Source organism: Adiantum capillus-veneris, chromosome 2 (assembly GCF_014529385.1).
Source record: "Adiantum capillus-veneris isolate H3 chromosome 2, ASM1452938v2, whole genome shotgun sequence".
In the NCBI taxonomy this organism is placed as follows: domain Eukaryota; kingdom Viridiplantae; phylum Streptophyta; class Polypodiopsida; order Polypodiales; family Pteridaceae; genus Adiantum; species Adiantum capillus-veneris.
The window spans coordinates 133,356,909-133,374,981 of NC_140932.1; the positions used below are offsets into that span (position 1 = coordinate 133,356,909).

Consider the following 18,073-nt stretch of genomic DNA (forward strand, 5'->3'; position numbering starts at 1 on the left):
ACAACCGAGTGGCAAGATCGTGACGATCTTCACAATTTCTTCACCCAATTCCCTGATGTGAACGCAACTATTCACCTAAACAGCCAATCTTTTCATCCTATCTCGGAATTTTTTGAATTTTACATCGACAAGTATGCTATACCAATTGTCGGACAAGGGGAATTGTGGATTCCATGCGATTTGCTTCGCTACATACACAAAAGCGATCGGCCTTTCACCCAACGACTTCAGCGATTTTGTGTAATTGCGGGTGAGGCAGGTCAGTACATTGAAGATTCATGTTTGAAAAAGAAGAAGGTCGGCACCCAGTTTCTAAGTCGCTTGGCGACTTTTGTGTTTCTTCTTGCGGAGGAGCCTGAAAGATCTGCGGTGAGTTTGCCTCATTTGCGCCTTGGGGGTGTCGTCAAGGACACAAAGGAGCCCATTACAGCGCCCTGGGATGCGAGCAAAGAGGGAAATATTCTTGCCCTAACCTACCCAGAAGGTGTCATGGATGCCGCCAAATCCATGGGTGATGAGGGTGCAGAAGCATCCTTTAAGCCTGCTGCAGATGCGCCAGAGGAGACATTAACTCCGGAGGTTTTTTTTTAACACCTCTCCCCAATTGTGATAAATGGGGAGGAATATTTGTTTTTACATGATCTTGAAAAGACTTTTGACATCCGCATGGATGAGTGTCTATCCATCCTCTATGCCACTGTAGAGTCCTCTTCCATTGACCCCTCTTCCGATCCTTTGGATCGAAGCCTCCTTCCCCTTGGAGAGAGTGTAGTAGATACAGTGGAGTTGGCAATGGTAGCGGTGACAGATGCACTGCACTCATCTGTGTTGGAGGATGAGTTTGTAGCTACACGCGCATTGCTTGAAGCCCAATGCACGCCTATGCTTGTTCATATAGATGAACTTGAGAGTGTTGCTATGGCTCCCAATTCATCTATTTCTCTTGACAGCAAAGGCATAAATGATGAGGACAACGAAAAACAAGAGGTATTAATTAATTTTTGTTTTGTGATTACGTTAATTTTCATTGTTGCATTCTGAAATCTTATTTACCTATTGATTTCTTTGTAGAATGTTGTGGAGCTGGATGAGCATGCAGGTCGGGGAGGAGATGGTAGGTGCCAAGATTTTGGATGGCAGTCGTCTCTTGCGCATTACCTTGGCAAGCTCCTCCAGGACGGCTTTGCGATAATCCACAAGGAGTACACTCCTTGTGGTCAATTTTGGGTGTCAATGATGAAAGCAATGAGCCGCATCCTATGCCTGTCAACCATATCTCAAGCCTCCCAAGTTATATATCTTGTAAATAAATCTCTGGCCAATGCTGCATTTGGGACACACATTCGTGGTCGTGTGCTTTGTAACGTGGCCTTAAGCCAAGCTGTAGGTCTAAGCAATGTGGAACAAATTGCTTGGGATGTGCTGCACAAACAGCTTCCCTACGCCCAAGAGCGCCGAGAAAACATTGCTCGCCATATCTTAGACGGCTCAAGCACTCAATAGCTGCATAAATCTTGTAATTAACTCCTTCAAATATGTAATGAGATATATCACATCTTTGTACTTTGTTATTTCAAAATTCGAATGGGAATTGATTTTAACTGGTACTTTCCAACTTCTGTATTGAGTTTATGGTACGATAGACAATATGTGATTGGTTCTATCTTGTGATACGATTGTGCAATTCTTTGAATCAAAATATAGAGTTTTTTCATATAAATAACATCAAAAAAAGCATAATATCATAAAATTCTTATAATTTTAGCCTAAAAAAGGTTTAAAAAGGCTGTCTAGAGGTCTGCCGCAGAGGCGCGCGAGAAAGCAAAAGTAACTTCTACTTTTGCCTTCTCGCGCACCTTTGCGGCAGGCCTGTAGACAGCCTTTTTAAACCTTTTTTAGGCTAATATTATAAGAATACAATGCCTTTTTTGGTTATTCAATCAACCACACTTGGTTGACAGCTCTTCTATCCACATCTCTCTCTCTCTCTCTCTCTCTCTCTCTCTCTCTCTCTACTTAGTTTTACTTATATCACTTAAAACACAAATGTACACGACTCGTTATATTTGAAAAAGCCACGACTCGTTATATTTCAAAAAGATATCTTTACATTGGCAAAATTGCATAAAAGTCAAATTCAATCTCTTTCTCCTCTGATTCGACGCGCAAGAGCTAAATCCTTGGGCATTATTGTCACCCGTTTTGTATGAATAGCACACAAGTTGGTGTCTTCAAAAATAGAAATTAGATGATATTCTGCCACTTCTTGCAGAGATTCTACGGCGATACCTTGAACTCGAAACGCCATTCGATAACTTTGCATGATCTCTTTCACCAAATGTGCGAATGGTGCCTTGCGGATGAGAAGGTATGAAGTTTTTTGATAGTGACGAATCTCTTGCAACACCTTTGGAATGCGTCGCTTCACAATAGGAGCCCGTTGTTGAGGGATGGTAGGATCTGGGACATGGGCCTTGCGAGGGCGAACCTTGAAAAACTTTTTCTTTTTACGAGAGGGCTTGCGAGCTGGAGGAGCTTGCACATCTTCAAGGCCACCATGTGCTCCGACTGGCTCTTCAACTCCACCTTGCGCTCCAACTGGCTCGTCTGCTACATCCTCAAAATCCTCTTCATTTAGTAACCCATGATCACCTCTAGGCTGATCTGACGGCAGAGCGCCGAAGCCACGTGGCAATGTCTTCCCAGCCAAAACTCGATGATTGCTTGGGATCTCCTGTCTGCTCCATGGTGGGCTTTGTGCTTCGTTGTCCGTTTCGGTTTCTGTGTCTGATGTCACTACCCGTTTCTTCTTGCGCGCGTGAAGGTTGTCCATCTTGTTGCTCTTCACCTGACCATTCTCTCTCCATCTCTTCTAAGAGCTCTTTTTCGTGTATCCAAGGTGGTTTTTGAGCACCTTGGACGGTTGAGTGAGGGTGAGCAAAAAAAGGTTGATCTTTTCTTGCTGTTTGCTTTGTGCGTGCCATGGTGTAAGAAGGGGCAAGATTGAAAATGAGACTCCCTCTTCTCTAAAAGCCCTATATTTAAAAAAAAAAAGGTCTCTTCACACTTGACCAGGCCACTTAAAAAAACTCTTAATATCATCAAAATATAAAAAACAAAAAATGGATAAATGGAGAAGTATTATATGCAACTCAACAAAGACATCTACAAACATAAACATTACATTGCATAGCATCATTTGTTTTACATGTTGGGTAACCAACGTTTGCCCACTCTATGGCGATTTTCATGCCACCTAGCATGATTAAGGGGTCCGGTGGAGTTTCTCCATTTCTCTTTAGCAGTAAGTCGAGATTGTCTCCTAACCTCCTTGGCAAGACTTGACTTTCGCGCTCACTCTATGGCATGACATCTCCCCAAAGAACAACGAAAGAACCAATCAAACATCTCCTTCATGTAGTTGGATCTCGTAGTTCCACCACCGTGACGTGTATTTTTAAAGTAAACACCTTTGGCTCGATAATGTGATTTTTCCATTCCTTGAGTGCTCCACATGTCTAATGAACCATATTTTGACATAAAGAATGCTCCATGCGTATACAAAATATGCTGCATCAAGAAAAAATGCTTAGATAAATATTTATGTATAGCATCAAAATTTGAACTGAACAAAGTAACTTACCATGTAGTGTGTGATATTGATCTCTCCCCACGCTTGCACAAATGCTTTAGTGAAATTCGAAATGTGATCTTTGAACAAATTTTGTTGCTCGCTCGTGGTTTGGGATTTCCACATGATTTGAAGCACTAACTCCAAGTGGTGCCACACTTGCCTACGCAAATTTACAAGCACCGGATTTGAATCTTGATCAGTCGTACACTTGCAAAGCGCTTTCCATAGCTCCCATGGAGCATCCTCTTCACCCCTCTCCTTTCGCATCTCTGGTTTCTTGAAAAACCTACGTGCTTTCACACCATTCATAGATACTTTTTGTGGCACTTCATGCATATTTTCCACCTCACCGATGATAGAAACATTGCCACCATGACATCCAATCGAATTTAGAATTGTTTCAACTATTCCAATGGCTTCCATGGATCTGGAAAGTGGTTTCATTGTGAAAGCGTACTCTATGTGAAGCTTTAACAAGCGATCAAATATACGCATAAAGGCATGCAAAGTGCAAAAGTGTACATTTGTAAGTGGAAAATTGAGAATGGGATGCCATGTTTTATCTTTTGTCGATCGATTGGGGACCTCCATGATAGGACACTTCAACACCGAGCACACCCAATCCCTTGCATCATCATCCATTGACCTTGTTGCCTGACTTCCCTTGACATTTTTCTTTGAAGACGTGGAGCCACGAGTACTCTCCTTGTATCCTCGTATACAATATGGACAAGGAAGAAGTGATGAAGCACCTTGTTTACACCCAAGTATACATTTGATTGTTTTTAGATCACCTCCTAAGTGCCACTTAACATCAAATGTACCTACTCCATCTACTTCTAGCTTTTCTCCCTCTAGTTGTGCCTTAATAACCTCTATGATCCACGGGATCATAGAGAAGACCCATGCCAACACCTCACGAGTCTCTTTCGAAACTTCAAAAGCTCCTAACCACCATATTTCTTTTTCTGATTGTACACTAAATGATGGTTTCTGAGAATGATCACCGATAGCATCGACTTTTGCAAAAAACATTGCCTCATTCATGAGTGTGACACTCATACGTTCCAATCTCCGTCCTTTGACAATTTGACATTCATCTAGCTTAAGAATAAATATGAGCTTCTCTCCAAGTACTGAAACAACACATATTTCACACAGGAATTGAATTGTTATACTAAATGATATTCAATACAAATAAAAAATGACATTACAATTTGTATTACCTTGTGGAGACAAAGCATAAAATTTAACCATAGCTCGTTGTAGTCCTTTCAAGTCAACAAAAATATTGTTGAATTGATGATAACTAAAAGACTTTGCCCCATTAGGAATAGTATTGCCTCCCTTTATATTACCACATAACTTGGCACTCGTGGAAGAGTACACCATGGATCCTTCAATGTGTTTGTATTCGCCAAGGGATTCCTGAACGAGATCATTGTTTGCTTTTTTTGCAAGTCGGAACCTATGTGGAATAGGAAATAAATTATTGGTGATGCCTTGCTCTCGTAATGCATCTTTCATCAATCCATGAAGTGCATGGTATGCATTTGTGCTGATCCCAACCTCATCACAAGCTCTCTGGACATCATCCTCAAGCACAAGGTTAGAGATCTTTTTTAGGATCTCCTTTGTGATGGCATCTTTCATGTGTTTGGCCTTTTCACAACCTATGATGTAAAGTATATCTTCCTTTGAGATGCATCCTAGGAGAAGATTGCAACGGTCCTCTTGTCTAAAACTTCCACACACATCTTGTATATATGTCCTATTTCAAAAGGTGAACCGAGTTACAAATTGATGAAAATTATTTGAGAGTTATGAACACTGTGAATTTAAAAAAATACCTGGTTGCCGTTATCCGCTTCTTACGTGCCCTTCCATTAGAGGATAAGTTTTCAATGGAAGAGAACTCCCTCTTACGCTCACGCATGCCAAATGGAGTGGCTTTTAGGTGCATCATTGCAATCTGTAGCTTAGTTACCTCTGTTTCTGTAGCTTTCATCTCCTCTTTAAGATCTTTGAGTTGTTTCTCTGTGGAATGTAGTTGTTGTTGGAGATTTGTGGAATGAATGTGTAACACTTGACATTGTTGTCAGAAATATGCCGACGCACCTGCGTGATTGGAGTCCAATCTCTTACAATACCCAAGAAGACCACGTTCTCCTTCTCCCACATATTTGATTAAGCTTGGGAGTGTACGGAATGTCGGATGACAGCCCACGAGCGGATCTTTTGGATACAACCCTCCATCAAGCCACAAGTCAACATTGGTTTCTCCTCGAAACCGTCGTATGGATGCCGATTGAGATGCTTTCTCGTCATTTTTTTTTGTGGGAGCAAATTCGATCGGTAGACGCAGATTGACATCAGTTGACCTAGTAGATGACGACGCAGGTGATTCATTGGTTATGTCGCGAAGAGACATGGTGAAAAGTTATGATGGGGAAAAAATTTGATAAGATATACTTTTTAGGATAAACAGACAATTTTTGGGATAAAAAGACTTAAAAATATATTTTTTCATATATAAATTCAATTTTTGAGCTCAAAGGAGATAAATTTTTAAATTTTAAAAATTTCAATTTTTAGGCTTTATTAGATGGACGTTTTGATGATGTGGCATTATCTATTTATTCTTGGAGTTAATGTAGAGAGGGACCCAAGGAATTTTAGATTTGGAGCTTATAAAAGTTAGATTCTTCTAAAAAAATACTGTTATATATATATATATATATATATATATATATAGATAGATAGGGACCTTTTGAAAGCTTAAAAGATCCATTTTGAAGTTTTTATAAAAAATTCAATTTTTTGGGGTGAATTGATGCATGAACTGAAAAGTGGATTTTGTCATGACTACTTACTCTCTTTGTTTGGTGATAGGTAGAGAGAGAATGGTTCTTCTCTCTACTTTTACTCCTCTCTCTCCTACTTTATCCCCCCTCTTCCTCCTACTTTACCACCCTTATTCCCTACTTTCCCCCCCTCTCCTATCTAGAGAGAAGTTAGAGAGAGAGCTACAAAAGTAGCCCTATTTATTGTCTTTGTTCCCTCCATCCCCTACAAAATTAGCTTTAATCCCTTAAAATTAGAAATCCTTATATGGCCCCAAGGGGGTTCAATATTTTCCTAATGTTCTCACCTAGTTGTGAGATACTATATGGCCCAAGTAGTGAATTTCATTTAGAAAGAACTCACTCTTCTTAGCATTCACAAATAATTTGTGTTTGTGTAATCCTTCAAAGACTAAGGCGAGATTCTTGTAGCGTTCTTCTTTTGTCTCTGAGAAGATTAAGACGTCATCGAAGAAAACTCCTGTAAATCTTCTATATGAGTGAAAGATTTTATCCATCATTTTGTTGAATGTGTCTGGTGCATTAGTGAGTCCAAAAGCCATCATTACAAATTCATACAACCCGAAGGTTATTCTAAATGAAGTCTTATGCACATCCTAAGGAGCTATGCAGATTTGATGATACCCGCTCTTCAAGTCTATACGACTAAAGACACTTGCTCCTTGTAACTTATCAAGAATGTCATCAATCTGAGGGATTGGGAATCGATTCTTGATTGTGATCTTATTTAAAGATCTATAGTCTATGCACATGCGGAATGTGGCATCCTTTTTCTATATTGGTAAGACATGTGAACAATATAGAGAAGTATTAGGCCTTATTAAGACCTTCTCCAAAAGTTTGTTAATCTGCTTGATGATTTCCCGTTGCTCCATTAGACTAACTCGATAAGGGGGCTGATTTGGAGGAAAACTTCCTGGGATCAAATCAATTATGATCCTCAAGTCGAGAAGGTGGGATTTCATTTGGAAGTTCATCTACAAAACAATCTTCAAAACTTTCTAATAACTTAATTCGTTTTTTATCTAAAGAGGAAGAAAGTTGTGAAGCAGACACATCTCTCTCTCTCTTGCAAAAATTAAGTATGCTAAAACACACTTTTTTATTAATTTCTTGATTGCAATGTGATTGTGGACGGTGATACTCCAATCACTTGCATCTACAAGTACAAGATATTGATTTCCTTTATGATCAAAGGATAAAGTTTTTTGAACATAGTCAGGAATGGGATGCATCTTGTAGTACCAAGGCATTCCCAAGATGACATCACACTCTTGAAGTGAAGCTAGTAAGAAAGACTCTTTAGTTGTTGACCTTTAAATTCAGCTTCCCTATGATTGGAGTAGAGCTCGAGTTCTGTCCTTTGAAAGCAAATTGTGCTTGAATAAAAAATCCAAAACGGTTGAGGTGTAAATTCAGATTATTAGCTAGCTTTGTAGAGATGAAATTGTATGTACTACCGGGATCAAAAAAAATAAGAGCCCGTTGGTTGTTGATGCTACCCCATGCTTTAAGAAGAGCTCTTTCTTTTCCATCCTTGGTTGTATTCCCCTATACATCTGGGACTGCATTTGAAGAAGGTGGTTGAGAGGTTTTGGTAGGGCAATCACCCTTCATATGTCCAAGTTGTCCACACTTGAAGCATCTTTCTTCGTTGATGTAGGTTCTTAATTCAGCAGGAGAGAGATATTTTCCTTTCTTGGGTTGATTTGGCTTTGTTTCTGCATTGGAGGCAGTTCTTTTCTTCTTTTGAGAAGAAGAAGTAGAGGTAGGTTGTTCATGGAGAGCCTTCTGCTTGGCATGATAGGTGTTTTGCTCCATCTTCCTGGTAGTACCCTTGTCATTTATTCCATCAGCTATGCGAGATGATTCCATAAGTATTGACAAGTTACCTCGAGGGTAAAGCTTCATAGCCTTTTGCAAGATGATTACAAAGAAATTCATAGCGAGCGAGACTTGCAAAAGGGATAGAGAAAAAGGAGGTGGGGGGTGGGGTAGTAGAAAACACCAATTTTACACCAAACACGTTTCGCTTAGATTAGCTCATCGGTGGTGTAAAAAATTGGTGGAGAGAGGGGATATAAATAGGAGGGCATGGTTCAAAAACCTGTACAGAGTACTCTAATCAAGGGAGAATAGGGCTAGTTATAAAGTTGAGTTACTCCACAAATTCTAAGGAGGTACTAAAAAAGGGGGGGGGGGGGGGGGGGGGGGGGGGTTCTAAAGGGTGTACAAAATTGGAGGCTAGTTAAAGGGTGTACAAAAAGTGGAGCCAAGTTTAGAGTTATTGAGGTTGTACAAAAACGGAGGCTAGTTTAATGAGGTTTTGAAGGTACCATGGTTGGGAGAAACTCTAAGAGGAGAAGTATATGCGAGGTAGGGTTTAGCAAAAAGAAGAGGGAAAGAAAAAAAAGGGGAGGTGGGCGGACATTAGATATGATTGGTTTTCAAAACCTAGATCTCTGAACAATAGGAGAACAAGAACATTAGAGTCGTTTAGGTACAATACCCGCCTAATAACTACTATCTATTTTTCTTTAACAATGCAAATGTAGCATTACAGATAGTTAGTCAAGGACAATGGATTATTAAAAATGCCCCCTTGTTAGTGTTTAACTGGAACCCTCGGTTTAACCGTAGGGGCCCAAAACCTACCAAAGTCCCTCTATGGGTGGACTTTCCTGATTTACAAGTAGACTACTACCCTTGGTTGAAGGACATTGGCTTCTATGTTGGGAAAGTTCTGGGTCAAAGAGTAAGAGGTGGCATTAATCCCAAATGGGATCCCCTTGCCAACTCCTTATTGAGGTGGACCTGGCCTCTCAGTTTAAATATGTGAAACCTGTTAAAGACTCTACAGGGAACTTCCTACATTTGCAGAGGATAGCTTTTAAGAACCTGCCAAACACTTGTTTTCACTGTATGAAGAAAGGTCATTTTATTAAGGACTGTCTAGATCTGAAACCCCTGCCAGCTCATGAAGACAACTCTAAGGCCAATCGGGAAGGTTTTCAACCTATCTCAAGGAAAAATATAGTCAACGGTAATAAGGGCAATAAGGCTACGAACACACTTAAAAATTCTTTCATCCCTCTCTTTGAGAAGGTATTTGATCCCTTCACCTATGAAATTCCTGAAGAAAACTAGTCTAGTCCAATCCAATCCAAGACAGATCAGAATAGAGGATGGAGGGAAATTTGATTCCCCCAAACGGACCTCAAGCTCAAACCAAACAAGATGAGATAGAGATTCCAAGACCACCTGACAACCCAATGGAGAAAACTAGGGGCTTATTCTCCTCTTCTTCCTCTAAAGATGAGGGAAAAACCATTCCCAATACACCATGTGCACCAATAAGGTTCAAGCTGATGAGAAGCTATTGATAAACAACTGGAGGAACAAGACCTAGAAACTAAGACCCAACTAGCCTCTTCCCCAAACCAATCAATGGATATAGTAATGACTCAGGATGAAGAGAAGAGACTCCTAATGCCTAAACAAGGTAAACCTTAAAAGAAAAAACGAATCTTCTAAAGATATTGCCAGAGGCTCTGTGTCCCTGGCTAAACCTTTCAAAATCAGTCATTCAAAATCAGTCAAAAATGAAATTCCCAAGCATTAAAGGATGTACATTGAATTGCAAAGGCCTCACCAACTCCTCAAAGCTCAGGTTTATAAAAATTGGATGTTGAACTCTAAGTTGTTGGAAAACCTCTGATTACTAACCTGCAAAGATTGGGTAGCAATCACTCTTGGTACCACACTGACCACTCCTAGGGTAAATGAGGAACAGTCATGGAAATCTCTAATAAATACAGTCAACTTGTGTCCCAAGTCATCAAAGGAGGAAATGGGAGCTTGATTGATTTATCCCTTTCTAGTCCTTTCAATTATACTATAATTTCTATCTATGCCTCAAAATCCATTTTTGAAAGAGCCAGCATGTGGCAGGAGCTGTCTACTTGTCATTAACCTTGTATTCTAATGGGGGACTTTAACATCGTGGAGGATGTTTGTGACAGGTGGAATCAGAAAGGGCAAGCTATTAGTGGTATAGAGAAGGTAAAAAGAAGTAAGATGATAAAGGCCCAAGTAGAGGAGCTAGAATCTTCTACTCCCCCAATTTCCCTCCTCCTCCCCCCCCCTTAGATCTGAGAGAAAAACTTAAACTAAAGGAATTAGTGGCTGCTAGGGCTTCCATACATTAGACAAGGGAAATTTGGGTCGGGAAGATAGACAGAGTAGAAGAAAACATGTTTGCGCTATTAAAAATAAGAAGAAGAGTAAGGACTTTGTTCCTTTTCTGAGGAATGAGCATGGAATTGTGGTCACTTCTCACTCTGATAATTTTCAATTTGTTTAACAATACTATATGAAAATATTCTCTGACCCCCCTCAAAGAGGGGTTGGTCAGACTACTCACACAGTCAAAGTAGCCAGAATAAGGGGGAAAACTATACCCTAGCAAATGGCAAGAGGCTTAGACCAACCCATCACAAATGGGAAGCTTAGAGACACTATTCTAGATCTTAAGACAGGCAAGTCACCTAGCCGGATGGTATCCCTAGTGATTTTTTTCATCATTATCATGAATTCCTAGTCCCACATCTCTTGTCCATATGGATGGAAGCACTCAGAGCTAGTATTTTGTCCTCTAACATAAACACTGGTGTAGTGAATCTCATTCAGAAGAGGGGAGATAAGGAGGATCTAGGCAATTGGAGGCCCATCACATGTCTGACTTCTATCTATAATATATTTTCCCTCTCTCTAGCTAGGAGAAAACTAGGCCCATAATGGATAAGATTATTCTTCCAGAATTGAAAGGATTTATTAGAGGAAGGTTTATCTTGGACTCTATAATCACCATTTGGGAAGTAGTGGAGTATGCTTAGGAGAGTGACCATGATTTTGTCTCCTTAATTAAAATTGATTTTGATAAATCTCATGATAGGATGCAGTCGGATTTCATTTTTCAGTCATTGTTTGACATGGGTTTTGGTAAGGAATCTATCAATTTTTTCAGGTCCTATTTGGCGATGCCAAAGCCACGATAGATATTAATGGAGACCTCACTGATGTCTTTCCCTTGACCAACTCTATCAGACAAGGATGTCCTATTTCCCCCCCCTTGTATGTTGTTTGTTCAGATGCCCTTGGATGTCTTACCCAAGATGCTATGAGAAAGAAGAGTTAAGGGTGTTTCTATTTCGAATGCCACTAAGGATCTGTGTCTACAACAATATAAGGATGATACCAATGCTATGATGACGGGAAATAAATTTTGCACGTTTAAACAAGGTGAGGACTCACGATGGCCTGTTGAAGGTAAGGGGGGAGGAAAGATTTATGCAAGAGGGAAATGGCATAACCAATCTACCACACTTGGGTGATAGAAAGGTTATACCATTTTCCTCTTGAATAACAGGTCTTGAGTTCAACTCTCCTCGTCGGCTAGATCTCTAAGGTCTCTTGGGATAGTTTCCTACGACGTTAAAATTCTCTTCTTCTTCTTCCTCTCTCTCTCTCTCTCTCTCTCTCTCTCTCTCTCTCTCTCTCTCTCTCTCCCTCCACACTCACTCACACACACACGTATACACAAATACACAAGCATGTATGCACGTGTTGAAATTGACCTATCTACCATCCCAAAAGCTGATTTACACAAGAAGATGTACTCTTGCTAAATCTAATAGTGGGTTGTCCACAAAATTCCTCTCTTTGTCAACTCTCTCTCTCTCTCTCTCTCTCTCTCTCTCTCTCTCTCTCTCTCCGTCTCCGGTTACATACTTGAGTTGCATCGAGATCTACCCCATGGATGCTCGAGCTTTGTCATAAGCAGGCAAGCCCTCCTCTCTTTATAAAATATACTCAATGTTTGAGTTTTTGTTAATGTCTCTGTCATGTGCATGTACGTACATACATGCACTCACTATAGTAACCGATAAATTGAGAGAGAAGGGACACCAACACAAGTGCCCAATGCGAATAATTTTTCAAGCACTTTCAGAAAGGGTATAGAAGTGTCTCTTTATAGTTATTTTTAAAATTTTGAAAATACACTTGTTTGTTTCCAAAATACACGAATGTCGTTGTGGCAAGGTACGGTAAGTAAAAGTTTGTTAGTATAGTACACTTAATTTGTTCTTGGTAGCCTCTGGGAGAGAACAAATGTGTAATCTTCAGCACCTCAAGGCTCGGCTAAGGTTGAGGTCTTTTTGTACTTTCTTTGAGATTTAAATACATTCACTTACTATTGTGATTTTGGTCAAATTTTTTTATTTGAAAATACACTTTCACAAATTGTTAAGAGATATCAATATTGGTCTTTAAAAAAACCCTTTGAAAAAACAAAGGTAATTTTATCTTTAAAAATTAAGTTCTCGTAAAACAATAAAATATCCACAACAATTGTCATTTTTTTGTTATGTACACTTAAGCTGGACTATTTACTTTATGTAAAGTAGAAAGGCTTTTGACTTTACATTTTCCAAAGTCTTTTTGCTATGTGTACTTAAATGGTTCAGTTACTTTGTGTAAAGTAAAAAGCCTTTGATTTTCAATTCCCAAAAGTCTTTTCATTTTTTGCAATGTTACTATTCACTTTTGTATTTTAAATCTTCCTACCTTTGAGTTTTGCATTTTAAAATAGAGGTCTTATAAGGTTTCTCTTGAATGAAGGAGTGAGTGACACATGGAGGGTCTCTCTTCCTTAAAAAATTTAAGCTGCTTCATATATAGTATAGAAGTATAGAAGTCATTTTCAAGCATGCAAACAAAGTAAATACTGACTTAGTTTAAGCTTTCTATTCACAAGACTTTTGAATCCCTTAGGGACACTTGTCTCTCAAAGAAAGTGATGTAAGAAAACAAAAGAGACAGCAAAGATATTTTATAAAGAACCTTGCCATGTGGTGCTCATCTAGCCAAAGAATCCAACGGCCTCAGTTTTGCAACAACTTTGTACACTTAACCCTATGGCCTTCCATAGGCCAAAAATTGATTTTTCTCGAACACTATCACCATGTCATGCGAACAATTGAAGTCTTCTTTATTGGTCTGCAGAAGACCATAGTGAGGTGGGTGGATTTTGGGTGCAGATTGTGGACCGTTGATGTAAGTCAATCGGATGGAGGACATGTATACAATTGCTTGTTTTTTAATAATTTTTTTAGGTTTTTGTGAAAGGTGTTGACATTTATGTGCCTCTTTCTTTAAAGAGGACCATTGAAAATTGGGTCACACAAAGTCTTTTTTGTCCTCTTCCACCTTTTTTTTGTTATTTTAGTTTTTTCATTGAAGAACATGGGCTCCATTTCATTAAAAAAATTATTTTATCTTTGTTTATTTAGACTGCTTTAGAAAACCTTAAAGAACAAAGCATTAGTAGTACATTCATAGAATTTTGATCCTATTATGTGAAATGATGTAATATTTTGATTTGTAAAAAAATCTTTTAATTTAAAACCTCCTAAAAAGACATGATGTGAAATAATGTAATATTTTGATTTGCCAAAGAATCTTTTCATTTAAGACCTCTTAAAAGGACGTTTTATGAAAATATTTGTGTATTTTTATTTTTATTGAACCTACTTTTTCTTAAGAATTTGTTTAATTAGTATCTATGCTTATTAGATCTACTTTTTAATTTGTAATGGGGTCTCTTTATTTTGTTGTTTTTTAAAATTATTATTTTAATTATAATTTTTTACTTTGTTTTATCTTAAAATGTCAATGTGATTTTTTCACCTTGTTTTAGTAGATCCATTGTACCAGACAAGGCATCTTTACTACTTCTTTATAGAGTTTGAAAAAAATAAGTGCCATCTTAAGGATGATTCAACTTTTTTCATTTTGAAGGCCAGAAAAAAACTTCCCTTTTCTTTCAACATTTATACAAACTTTAACCTCACTATTTGTTGACCATTTCACCTCTATGTAGACGTGTGTGCATTTGTGTGGGGGGATTGGGGACAAAGGAAAAGTGCATTTCCCATATCCATAATCTGTTGTTGAAGGCAGTGGTGGGGGCCATACCGATCAATAGGCCAGTTTGAAACCTCTAGTTTCTAACACCCGTGTCACATTGGGACATGCAGAAAATGTTTATTCTCTTCCCAACCAATCAACGGATGTACCGACGGAGTCACCTATCACATTGGGATGATGTCCATGTTTTCCCAACTTAGTTGGCCATATAGCTTAGCGACACACTTTTTTCAAAATTGTATCGCCCTCCCATGCCCGCCCAACTTCAACCCCAACACTAATCCTATCGTTTGATTGGACGCATAGCAACTTTTCTAATTTTTCGCATGCGCTCAGTGTGACAGCATTTGTGCTAGCTATTGTAGTCCGAACTCTTCTCATGCAAGGGCATGTTGATCATGATCGTCCAACTCATAATGGATACGCAACTCAGTGTGATAGGGGTCTAATTATGTGTGTATATAGACAATACAATTCTATATCAAAACAATACAATTGCACAACTTATTGAGACCTACTTTTGATAGATCGTCCCCCTCTTCCTTACCTTCAATAGGCCATCTTGACTCCTCACCTTGTTTGTAAAATGAGTCCCTTCATTTCATACCGTAGATTTGAACCTCCCTTTTATTTTAGTGTTTTAGAATCAGCGTGAACTTTCACCGTATCAAAAGAATGATTTTTTTACTTGGGTGGTGGGTGTGTAATGCAGGCCCGCCCATTCCCAAGAAAAGATGGGCAACCTCATGGCCCAGCGGCTCAAAGAGTCGTGCACGCAAATTACTAGCAGACTAGGCCTATACAATTAAGGGGTTGGGGTAACTGGAGATCATTGTGCGCAGAGAGAGATGACCATGGCTAGCTGCTTGAGCTACTGCGTAGGGCGTCTGTAGTCGCGTGTTGTGCTGAGAAGAGTTGCTGCTGTCAAGCTGAGCTGCTGCCGCCAGGACGTCGGAGAGAATAATGTACGACAGCGAATACGGCGATTCCGCGCAGAGATGACAATGGCGACGTTGAGCTGGTGCGCGCAGATAATAGTTTTGCTACTGCCTGCAGTCGCAGTTTGTGTGCTTGGGTCTATTATTGTAGTAAGGAGATCAGCTGCTCGCAAGGGGTTGAAGCTGCCGCCGGGGCCTCCAGGGCTGCCGATAATAGGGCACCTGCATCTAATGGGAGAGAACCCACATCGAACTCTGCATAAGCTGAGCCAGAGATATGGGCCCCTCTTCTTCTTGCGCTTTGGCTCTGTGCCAGTTATCGTGGCCTCGTCCCCGCAAACCGCCCGCCTTATCCTGCAAACCCACGACCAAATCTTCTCTGATCGTTTTCCCACCACCGTCGATCTTCATCTCAACGGCAGCCATAGCATACTCAATTCCCATCCCGACCCATACCACACTTTTGTCCGCCAACTTTGTAGCACCCACCTCTTTAGCTCCAAAATGGTTCACCACTTTGGCCCCATCTCCAACCAAGAATTAGCCCACCTCTTGTCCTCTATCCTAGCCAACTCTCACACCGCCCTCCCTTTCCCTCTTCGCCCCCTCCTTTACTCCACCTTTACCAACATCGTCTCTCGTATGATCCTCGGCAATAAGCTTGTTTGCCAATTCAATTTACTCGACCTAGTCCTCGATTGGGTTCACATGATGGCAACTTTCAATTTGAGTGACTACATTCCTTGCTGTCGTTGGCTTGACCTCCAAGGCTATGCCAAACAAAGCAAGCTTCTCAGAAGCAAGATCAAGACAACCTTCAAGAAGGCCATCGATCAGCGGCGACAAGACCATGCACCAGGTTACGATCAACCTCATGATTTTCTCAACACCTTATTATCAACATCCCTTGACAACCATCGAGCTAATATACAGATCACTGATGATCACATCATCTCAATATTGATGGTGAGTCTCTTTGAAACTCACCATGCATCGGGGTCTATTCACCATGGTTCACTGTATGTGTGAGTGTACAATGATGGGTTTTTTTTTTTTGGGGTATTTTTGGCTTTTGGGGGGGGGGGGGGGGGCGTGGGGGGTAGTTAGGATGGGTTTGCAAGGAAAGAAAGGAAAAACGATAGATTTTACAAAGGAGGGACGGTAGTTTGCACTTAGGTGATGGGCTTTGGTTAAAAATCGGCTTGCTTGCCATCGTGGCGAAGCAACCGAGCCGGTTGTCAATCAAAAGAAACTAACTGCCAATTGTTTACCAAAATGATGAAAAGGGATGCCACACACAATGCTTGATATCTGGACATGCCATTTCCCACTCAAGTGCTCTACCAGTACTACATTGTGTGCAGGTGCGTTGTGAGTGTGTTGTAGCCTTTGCATAATAATGTTGAAAAAGTTGTTGTCCCCAAAAAAGTGGCGTGATCAGCTGTGCCAGTCACGTTCACCTACACGGGGCCTATCGGGTATCATAAGCCAATGTTTAGCTCTTTCCAACAATAATTTGGGTCTTGATCATACTACAAGAAATTTCTTTCTTTTTCTTTTTTTATTATCAAGGTAAAATCTAAGTAATCATACTTTGATGAAACAAAATAAAAAAAACATTTGCATAATTGTTTTACAAAAGAGGCTCCCTAATCATTCAATTTCTTGATTACTTTATTGCCAAAACAATTCTAGCTGACTTTCTACATTTTCCACTTGTAGAACTTGTTTGCTGCAGGTATAGATACTTCTGCATTGGCAATTGAGTGGGCACTCATGGAGCTACTTGCCAATCCTGAAAAGTTATCGATAATCAAAGCCGAACTTTGCAATGTTGTAGGCACTACACGTTTCGTTCAGCAGAGTGATGTTTCTTGTTTGCCCTACTTAGAAGCGGTGATAAAAGAGACTTTTCGATTGCATCCGGTTGCCCCATTGTTAATCCCACATTACACAATCCACCCTTGCCAATTACTTGACTTTGAGATACCATCAAACACAATGGCGTTTGTAAATGTTTGGGCAATCGGTAGAGATCCTATGCTCTGGGAAAATGCTTCCAATTTTGTTCCTGAGAGGTTTTTAGGTAGCAATATGGATGTTCATGGTAGACAATATGAGCTACTTCCCTTTGGATCTGGAAGAAGAGTTTGCCCAGGTTTATTGCTAGGACTAAATAGTGTGCAACTAGTCCTGGCAAATCTCCTTCACTGCTTTGATTGGGAAAATGTAGGAGAGTTAGAGTTTTCTGAAAAATATGATATAGTTTTACAACCCCTCAAGCCTCTAACTACACTTGCCAAAGCAAATCTACCTCTCCATGTCATTGAGGCGCAATTGTATGAAGCCTCTTAAAAAACTGCAGTACATTGGTAGTTGAAATCAAGAGGAGAAATTTTAGAGCTACTTTGCTTTCAAACAATTTAACTCTTGACACTTACTACATGCACATTCAATAACAACAATTGCTTTTTTGAAATATATTCGAAATTGAAATTTATGTCAAATGGGATGAGTTTTTTGTTTTAAGTACTACGTCTTACATTTCTTCAGCCTAAAGAAATGCATTTATGTCATGTTCAAGGCTCAAAGATCGGTTCTTTATGTGTAAGGATGAAAAAAATGAAGACCAAATAGAAAATTCATGT

The 18,073-nt window shown here is 39.8% G+C and overlaps 1 protein-coding gene and 1 pseudogene across 1 annotated transcript; one reads left to right on the forward strand and one right to left on the reverse strand.

Annotated features, from left to right (window-relative positions):
* Window positions 1-5,444: 5,444 nt before the first annotated feature.
* On the reverse strand, window positions 5,445-6,065 carry LOC147463670 (uncharacterized; annotated as a pseudogene).
* A 9,240-nt stretch (window positions 6,066-15,305) lies between these two features.
* On the forward strand, window positions 15,306-17,831 carry LOC147463671 (cytochrome P450 71AU50-like). The gene is made up of 2 exons (XM_086490104.1): window positions 15,306-16,391; window positions 17,148-17,831. Exons 1-2 carry the CDS (start codon window positions 15,486-15,488, stop codon window positions 17,778-17,780), a joined length of 1,539 nt encoding a protein of 512 aa, XP_086346230.1. The 5' UTR covers window positions 15,306-15,485; the 3' UTR covers window positions 17,781-17,831.
* Window positions 17,832-18,073: the final 242 nt, after the last annotated feature.

Excerpts from the sequence above, each read along its gene's own strand:
- LOC147463671 (XM_086490104.1), top strand. The coding sequence starts at position 15,486 with ATGACAATGGCGACGTTGAGCTGGTGCGCGCAGATAATAGTTTTGCTA. Across the intron at positions 16,392-17,147 it reads ACATCATCTCAATATTGATG|AACTTGTTTGCTGCAGGTAT; the intron begins GTGAGTCTCTTT and ends TTCCACTTGTAG.